Below are 8,967 nucleotides of genomic sequence, written 5' to 3'. Positions count from 1 at the left end.
ACAGCAAGAGCTATAAAGATGACTAAGGGACTTTACCCAGCACCCACTTCTGATGGTAGAGGGGCATATGTCTGCGTGCAATAATGAGAGTTGATCTTATAGACCAGATCATGTCACAGTCAGTTGTAAGGGGACGGTTGAATGCGAACAGGCTTATATTTGCTTGAAGTGGAGGCGTGGAGGTTGAAGAAGCACAGGGAGATGTGAAGTTGATGTTAGACAGCACTTACATCGATCACAATTATGCAAACATGTAGCCCAGTACTCGTCGGGAAAACACTAAAAATAGCGACTGTCAGAGTGGCCAGTTTACAGATCCTTTTCTTTTTCTCAAATGCAGTTGGTGCAGAACAACTTGGCAGTAGCTGTTTAAGATATATATTAAGTCTCCATTAAACCACACGTGAGAGAGACAAGCTCACACTTACGTCAGTGTTTCTTGGGCAGTGGGGCAGAGAGGGGCAGAGAAATGGGGGTAACGGGACGAAGGGTGAGGAGAGGAGTGAGGATAAAAGAGGCCAAGAAACGAGGACCCAGTGAAGTCGAGCCTCTGCCTTCCTGGGGTGGGCACGGCAGCCCGGGCTCCTGAGCCTGGCGTGGAGGCCCCGTGGCCAGAGGCAGGTGGGATGGGCCACGGTGACCACCGCACCCCACTTCCTTCGCTCTGCCCCATGGTTGGGCCATGACATAGGCCTGGGGCATCTCTGCAGTGGAAGATCTGACTTCAGACTGGCGGCCAGAGATGAGACAGCCCGTTTTCTTCTAGGTAGAAATTTGGTTTCACTGACACGTTAACCACAGGAGGAGAGGAGAAGGCCACAGCGTGTGGGGTTAGTGTGAGGGGGCAAAGGAACCTTCTGTTTTAAGATCAAAAGCATCCGTGTTGCAAAGACTTTCCGCTATTCTACACCCACCCCGAAAGCCCTCTCACCACAGGAAGTGCCTCGAGCTGACCGTGGAGGGATAAAAGAGGCCGGCAGGGAGCCGGACCCTCAGTCTCCTGAACAGCTCCGCAAGACCCTAGCCATGAGACTTCTCCTCCTGGCCCTGCTGGGCATCTGCTGTCTCTCCGCATGCACAGTGGACGGTGAGTGGAGGGGCAGGCTGCCGGTGGGCGGGCACACATGGGGGTTGACTCAGGTTTTGACTGGAGTCACTGCTTTCCCAGTCTAAGCCTATAACTTCCCATATGCAAAAGGGGACTGTAGACTCCCAAGACAGAGAGCACTCGGTTAGTTGCTGAGCTTTAGCTCTTCCTAATTAGGTGATCTGGAGTAAATTTCTTAACCATTTTGAAACTGTGCTCATTTATCTCTAAATTATGCTAATACCCACCTAGTATTAAAATGAAATGATCTTCTGATTTACTTATTTATGGATTACTTGTTTATTTACTCACATCAAATCTCCTTATAAATGGTGATTTTTGATTAAGGGTGGCTACAGACGGTGGTGATGATTATAAATGCATTTGTGGCTTTTACTCATTTACTATTGATCTTGATAAATCCTCAAAATCTTGAGTTCCATTATAGTGTGGGAATAAGATTGAGGATGTATGTTCTGAAGCAAATCAATGTTTTATATTTATTAAAATCAAACTAAAAATGGAAACTCATACCTTCAAATCCAGAAAGTCAAATTACCTTTAAGTAAGCGGGAAAGTCTGTCATTACTGCTAAAAATGTTACCATTTTAGGATACATTTCTTGAATTTGTAGGAGCTTACATGGTGTGAACAGGTAGATCAATACATTATAAATGATCCAACAAACCTGCAAGTCATGTCCAGAGAAGATTCAGATTCCCTGAGTCTTGTCTGGGCATTCAACAGGCATTTCTCGAAGGATCAGTTTCTCCTACTGGCTGGAATTATTTTATACTTTTCCGTATCCTATTGGTAAATTTGGAATATAAGGTCATAACTAGGTAAAGAGTCCGTGAGTAAATGAGGCAAAGACCAGGACTCCTCGACATTGGGCAGAACAAAATATTGATGAAACAAAATAGCTCATGACCACTGAGTTACACCACATGTGGCCATATGCCTGGCGTTTTTCTGAGATGGCAGGTGTCACATTTGGTGGGATGCAGATCTGGGCAGGGCCATGATGCTCTGTGAGAGGCCGAGAGCCGCAGACACTAGCCTCACGTTCCCAAGTTTCCTACTGAAGGAGCTTTATAATCCCCTGGTGCTCAGCTTCTTGGGTTCAGAACTGGCTCAGAACTGGGCAGAACAATCTTTGCTTTGACTCAAACTTCAACAACTAACAACAGACACACAACATCACTGAGCGTGACGAAAGCTTTTGTGGTTTAGAGGGCCGTAGGATGCTCTGGGTCCTGGGGGCCCTGTTAGACACTCACACAGAGAAAAATGGCTTCTTAAATAGTGAAGGGAAGAGAAAAGAAGCCAGTTTTTTTCTTTTTACTGAGTTCAGAGGCAGCTCAGCATTAAAAACAAACCGGCAACGGTAGAAGAGGGAGGGCACGCAGACGGGCACGGGAACCGGGCAGGAGCCTGGTGTCCACTGCAGGCTCTCAGAAAGCTTCTGACCCCAACCTGAGCCTTATCAGCCGCTGCTTGAGGTGCTTGTGGGTGGAGATTTCTGTGCACACACCCAGTATCCACAGATAAGGAGAAAATGGGCCCTCGGAAACTTTGATTAGATCTTGCCCAACCATTATTTATATGGCTGACCCTCCCCAGCCAATTCCCCTCTGCAGTGTAAGATGCTCCTTTAAACTCACCAGTTGAATTCCTCTCTGCCACTCCTTTGAGGGTGAAGCCCCCCCTCACTGAGTTTCACATTTTGCCATGAAACAAGAACACCTTTATCTATGCTTTAGTTAAAGAGGAGCTGCCCCCCCGTTGAATGCCGCCTGGTCCCCTTACTCTCTGTCACACGACCCTCCCGTCTCACAGGCAGCACGGCAACACAGCTTTTGGAATTTCTCCGTTTACCTGTTCTGCACCTGACCCCCCTTGAAGACGTGCTGCATGAAACCAGGGTCCACCTCTGTCCGTCTTAGTGCCCGAAACCCTCGGAACACAACAGGCCTCGGCAAGAGCTGTGTGTCCCTGAATAAGTGGGCGCCACAGGGCCGTGTGCTGCCCATCACGGTGTCTCTGTGAAAATACACACTTGCCATGTGACAATGACAATTCAATTGCTCTCACCACAAATTTCCTGAAACAATACCATTGCCTTGACTTTGACCATCTTGTCTCTCTGCTTCCTCTCGCCAGGTGTGGGCAGTGAAGTCCCTGAGAAGAGCGTCTGTGTGAGCCTGTCCACGCAGCGGCTGCCCATCAACAGGATCAGGACCTACACCATCAAGGAGGGCTCCATGAGGGCCGTGATGTGAGTGTCTCCCACAGAGGGCCTGGGGGGGGGACAGCAATACGGAGAGGGAGCAGCGTGGGTGCTGTGCCTCAGGGGACCCCCGTCAACTGGAGGAGAGCCACAGCCTGACCCACAGCCCTCTACCTGGCCCCCTCGTCATGTCTTCACGCAGCCCCACCAAATGATGGTCATTGCCAAAGTCTAACCCCAAAGTCTGAGTCCTCTTTCCTGATTTGACCTAAGAGCAGAGCAGGTGAATGCTGTGCCCAGTCTGAGGCCAGTGCAGAGACGGCAGCCAGGCCACATGCGCTTGGGCAGTCTCGGGGCACAGGGTGCTGAGCGGCCTGCAAAGCCGGTCCCTCCCCAGGATCTCCTTGGCAGGAGGAGCAGCTGTCCCTGGTACAGAGTGGCCCAAAGGAATTGAAAGAAAGAAATCACTTTAATCCAAAAAATTAGTATGTTTAGGTTTGAGAAAGAGGCAGATGCCTAGTAATTGAGCAGCTGGTCACTAGGGTCCAGGCCAGGTGTGACACCTGGTGGAACTGAGGAGGCAGGGCGGGGGGAAGGCTCTGGGCACTCCTGGGGGCACGGTCCTGTGGGCTGCAGCCAGAGAGGGAGTTGTTCCTCTGTGGTGTCCTGGTTCTGAGGGTCACTCCTTCTGCTAGTCTGTGCCTGAGAGCTCTTCCAGTCTGTGGGCGGCTCCTGACCGAGGGCTCAGAGCTTGTGGCTGACTCTCTTCTTGCATTACAGTTTTATTACCAGACGTGGCCTGAAAGTATGCGCTAATCCAGAAGACGAGTGGGTGAAGTCAGCGGTCAAAATCGTGGACAGCAGGTCCACCACCAAAAGGAGCAAGCTCCAGAGCAGCCCCCCCAGGGCCCAGCCCACCACCACAGCCTGGACCCCGTCCAGGTAGTGCCTCCCGGCTGCCGCCAAGCTCCCGGTACAAGCTCATGGACTGATTAGGCTCCGCTCACCTTGTACGTAAATGTGGCTTGAATAAGACCGTTTCCCTGGGTTTCTATCTTCATGACTTTTGTATCCATTCACCTTCTGTAACTAATAAATATTTATTGTTGCGAATGGTTCTCTGGCCTACTCTTATGTGAGGGAAAGGTAACGTGTCGCTGACGTTCTGTCCTAAGAGCGCCTCTCGGAGGTCCCATGGCCTCCGGGGGAGGCGGTCCCCACCAGGTGTCTCTGAGGGTCCCGCTGTGATGACAGGGGCACAGTGCAAAGGCACTCGAGGGCTACCTCACCTCGCCTTGGTCATAGTGGGAGGGGCAGAGTAGGGGACACCCTCATCCAGCTGTCCCTGTCCCCGCCCTGAGCGTCCTCATGGGTGGTGTCACTCAAGTTGGGTCTGGAGCTGATTCTTTCCGTGTTTCCTTCTGAGCTCTGCTGTGAGGGTGGGAAGGGCAGGAAGAGGCAGGGCTTCAGTCTCTCCCAGGGTCTGGCTGGCAGGAACTGGAGTTGTGGTGCAAGAGGTTCTGAAGTAAAATTCAGTGCTCTAGGACTCTGGTTCTTCTCCTCTCCTGCCCCTCCCTCCCTCCCTTCCCCCTCCCGCCCCCTCCCCTCCCCCCTCCCGCCCCTCCCCCCCTTTCCCCCTCTTTCTTTCTTTCTTTCTTTCTTTCCTGTCTCACTCTGCGGCCAGGCTGGCCTCAAGCTCCGTCCCTCCTGCCACAGCTCCTGGGTAGCGGGGATGCCAGCTGCGCTCTGATGCTAAAATCAGTGCTTTCTGAACTGGGCAACGAACTCGCCACCCCATGGCAATTTCGCTAATTGTCACCACGCTGTCTCACAAGTTATGCTTTATTACCAATAAGCTTTTGATGTCCCCAGACAGAGTCACACGGGCATCTCTCGATGTGATCGCAGTCTGCAGTGCACTGTTAAGTGTTCCCGGACCCCTGGGCGCCCAGACCCTCTCTCCTCTGTTCTCCTTGAATTGCTGGGTGGCTTCGTGTTTGTGGATTTGCTTTCCAGGTAGCGGAGGCGGCGTGCCCGGTTCCATCTGCCTCTGAACAGTAAGAGCTGCCCTCCCTTTGACGGTGTCAGTCGAAGGGGACATGCCAGTGCTGCCCAGTCCTGGGGACACTCAGCGCGTCGAGAACCTGTGCAGGTGGCTGAGGGGCCTGCTGGAACCAGCTCACCTCAGGTCGAACCCCTTGTGAGCTGCAGCGGGACCCTGAGCTGTGGCCTCCTGGGTGGGGCCACCGGTCCTTTCTGACTGCTGAGTGACCACATGATCTTTGAAGGTGTTTTAAAGAAAACAAGCTTTAATAAGTCAGAATAAAGCTCTTGCTGTCTGAGGAGTGAAGGTAGCAGACTCACCCAGGACGGACAGAGGGCTTCCTGAGGCACTGTGTTTGGGCACCCCGTGAGCCCAGGTCGGGCTTTCCTGAGGCGGCAGTGACGTGGTGTGTGGAAGGGGACAGCAGCACTTGACTTTCATCTCATTAAAGCTGTTTCAGTTTTGGGAATAAAGCTTTTATTATGAAGCAGAACCACGTTCTTGCTTAACAAATTGGGCTCACTTAATCACGTAACAGACGTTATTTAAAGACAGACAATGAGGCATAAGAAGGCTGCACTGGCCAGTGAGGGGTGGAGGTCAGAGTGGAGCCCCGGAGCGAGGCCCGCCTGCCCTGCGGCCTTCCTCAAGGTCAGCCTCAGGTGGACACCTGGAGAGGCTGTCTGGTGGCTGCCAGGCCGCTCCCGCCTTTCCTCTCACCTAGTCATTGGGCAGGCGTGGGCCGAGGCTCTGTGGTGCCTGACCGCAGACACAGGGTGAGTGCAGCCAGGTCCCCTGGGGTTCCCCAGGAGACAGCCTCCTTCCATCTGCTCAGTACAGGCCCTTGCCGTGGCCCTACAGGCCAGGAGCCTGGGGGCGGTGGGCGCAGAAGTGAAGGCTGACCCTGGCTTTGGGTCCTGGCCTTCAGGAGCCAGCACAGGAGGAAACGGAGCAAGCAGGAGCACACGTGGTGCAGCGTGCGAGGTGACAGGATGTAGAGCGGGGGACACCAGGAGCTCCTCTGTCTAGACCTTATCCTGAGGCCCGAGGGTCAGTTCTGCGTGAAAACTCATTCTGACGAGGCAGGGGCAGCAGGCGAGGCCTGCTACGAGGGGACCCCGTGCATGGAGGACATGCAGTAGCTCTTCAGGACTGAGGGCCCAGCGAGGTCAGCCAGCAAAGAGGGGCAGAGGAGCGGTCACGAGGGTCCACATCTGCCAGACCGAGGACTGCTGCTTGGTTTTAAAGCCTGGGGACGTGACAGGGCTGCTGAGTGGACGGTGAGGGCGGAGAACCAGCCACAGCAGGAAGCCGCAGGGAGGGGGCTCTGGGCTGGGGGACACCCCCCTCCACCTCCACCCAGCAGGGGGCAGCCTTTTCCTTTCCTGCACAGGCGGGGACACAGGGACAGGCCCACCTGTCCTAGCTCTGGTGGGGCTCAGCTGCACGTGCTCTGCTCCTCTGTCCATTCCTGGGCTGCAGGCAGCCAGGGTTGGGGGAGGACAATTACAATTATGAAATTCATCACAAATTATTTTTATTGGCCAAGATCAAAATCGGCACCAACCACCCCGAGGAAGTGGAGGTAGGACCGAGGAACAATGAGCTACCAATGCAGTCTCCGGTCCACAAGCCAAGTGTTCTGTTTTACCCACTGTCTGAACCCTGGCGGAGCACAGTCCCATCGTCGCGAAGACGGTCCTCAAATCCATTCCCACTCACAGGCTCCCAACGCCCGGCTCAGGGCTCCCCTCCTGCCAGAGACATGTCTGATGTCCTCTGTTCAGGTGAGGCCCCTCTGCTGCGCCTGCTCAGACCCGGGGGCTTGCTTCTGTCATGGCCAATAGTCCTGAAACACTATTTTTATTCATCTTTATTTTCTGTCTTACTTGGTGGTCAAGGTGGGGACTGTGAGCTTGGTGCCCCTGGTGCCCAATTCGGAGACTGGACAGCACAGGCTTCCAGTCCCGTGAACAGACACCATCTCCTCTGTACCTCTCCCTCAGCAGTGAAGATCAAAAGGTACAGACCGTAGACGAGAGGGCATTGAATCCACTATGGGGAAGTTGGCACGGGGGTTAGAGGGCCCAGGGGTCATGGAGTAGCTGGAAGTTGGACTGGGAAGGCCCAGAGACAGGACTCAGGAAGATTTAAACCAAGGGGCCCAGGGAACAACACCGTCAGAGCTGAGGTTTAGAACAGCAACTTGGAGGGTGTAGGAGATGGTCAAGGGCAGTGGGACTGGCTAGGTGACCACTGCCTGGGTCCAGGTTGGAGGAGAGGAGTCCTGAGGTGGACGCAGTGGGAATGAGAGCAAGAGGCCTGGGCAGTGTGGCGTGGCGGGTTCCTCCCTGGGTGTGGGAATGAACCAGGGGCAGGAATGAAGGTCCCCTAGTTCCGTCGACTACAAACAAAGCACAACGGATTGGTAAGATTCTGGTTTAATTTCTGCTGCAGTTACTGATAAATCCTGCAGAAACAGAAACAGACCAAGGAGAGGGAGGTGGGAAGGAAGAGGCTGAAGAGAGAAAAACCGGTTGCCAGCCCGAGTCCTCACGTGAGAAACTCAGACAAAGGCCACACGACACTTTTATTCCCCTCTGACAGACGATCCTTCAGCAAGAACGAATAAAAATAGGACTGAGACCTGTGGACGCCTCACGCCCCTTGGTGGGGTGCATATAGATGGAGTCTCAGAGTCTCCACCCGTGAGTCACCAGCGCTATTTTAGAAGGGCTTTGTCACAGGCAGTGGGAGGCAAAGAGGAGCAGGGGCGTCTGAGAGGAGAGGAAAGAGACCAGGTGGAGGGGAAGGGCGCTGGGGGGCACGGAGCCTGGCAGGGCTGAGAGGGGGGCCTGGTGGGAGAGGCCGAGACTCGCCTTCCTCTCCTGGGGAGGAGCCAGCCGGTGCCGGGTGGGAGGCAGTGGAGGGTGGGAGGCCAGGGGAGGAAGCCGGAGCTCTCGTGTTGGAGGCGAGGAAGGAAATTCAGAGGAATCTCAGGTAGGAGGAAGTTGTCCCCCGCCCCCAGAGAGACGTCAACCAACGTGTGTTGATTTCTGGCCACGCCGTGGGCAGCTGCCAAGGCTGTGCACTGCTTCCTCCCGAGGCCCCTGACTGCCCTCCCTGAGGCGGAAGTGCTGTGGGGACGCTGGGGAGAAGCCTCGCCTCCTATGACAGCCAGGAGGACCACGGATGGCAGTGATCTCGGCCAGTTCTAAGGGACCTCCTCCCCCTGTCCCCAGGAGCCCCCGTCATCCGCTCAGCGCAGGCCCGAGCGCCCCCACTCTGTAAGAGTGGAGGGGTGGGCGCCGGGAGGGCCGGGAGCAGAGTTCTGGCAAACCACCCACCACAGGTCAGGGGTGAGGGCTTTTCTAGAGCTTTCTCAGGCCCCTCGTGGGACTTTGCCCTGAACTGTGGTCCTGGGGACCTTTCATTGCGAGTAAACGTCTGGACGCGCTGGGCAGCGGGACGGTCGTGTCTGCTGTGTGGCTGCCGCTCGGGCAGCAGGGCCTGCAGGGCCGCCACTGACCAGTCGCTGAGTCGGCGCTGCTCGGAGGAGCACCAGGCACAGCCCTGGCCACGCCGGTCGGCAGACAGTGGTTACAG

The 8,967-nt window shown here is 54.8% G+C and overlaps 1 protein-coding gene across 1 annotated transcript; it reads left to right on the top strand.

Moving 5' to 3' along the window:
• Positions 1-1,026: 1,026 nt before the first annotated feature.
• LOC113194252 (lymphotactin-like) lies at positions 1,027-4,263 on the top strand. Its single transcript, XM_026405268.2, has 3 exons — positions 1,027-1,087; positions 3,251-3,365; positions 4,098-4,263. Exons 1-3 carry the CDS (start codon positions 1,027-1,029, stop codon positions 4,261-4,263), a joined length of 342 nt encoding a protein of 113 aa, XP_026261053.2.
• Positions 4,264-8,967: the final 4,704 nt, after the last annotated feature.

Source organism: Urocitellus parryii, chromosome 9, assembly GCF_045843805.1.
Source record: "Urocitellus parryii isolate mUroPar1 chromosome 9, mUroPar1.hap1, whole genome shotgun sequence".
In the NCBI taxonomy this organism is placed as follows: domain Eukaryota; kingdom Metazoa; phylum Chordata; class Mammalia; order Rodentia; family Sciuridae; genus Urocitellus; species Urocitellus parryii.
The sequence above is the reverse complement of the archived record's forward strand: the minus strand, read 5'-3'. Positions and strand labels throughout refer to the sequence as shown.

Coding starts and splice junctions, on each gene's coding strand:
- LOC113194252 (XM_026405268.2), top strand. CDS start 1,027: ATGAGACTTCTCCTCCTGGCCCTGCTGGGCATCTGCTGTCTCTCCGCA. Junction 1,088..3,250: donor CTCCGCATGCACAGTGGACG/GTGAGTGGAGGG, acceptor TCCTCTCGCCAG/GTGTGGGCAGTGAAGTCCCT. Junction 3,366..4,097: donor GGCTCCATGAGGGCCGTGAT/GTGAGTGTCTCC, acceptor CTTGCATTACAG/TTTTATTACCAGACGTGGCC.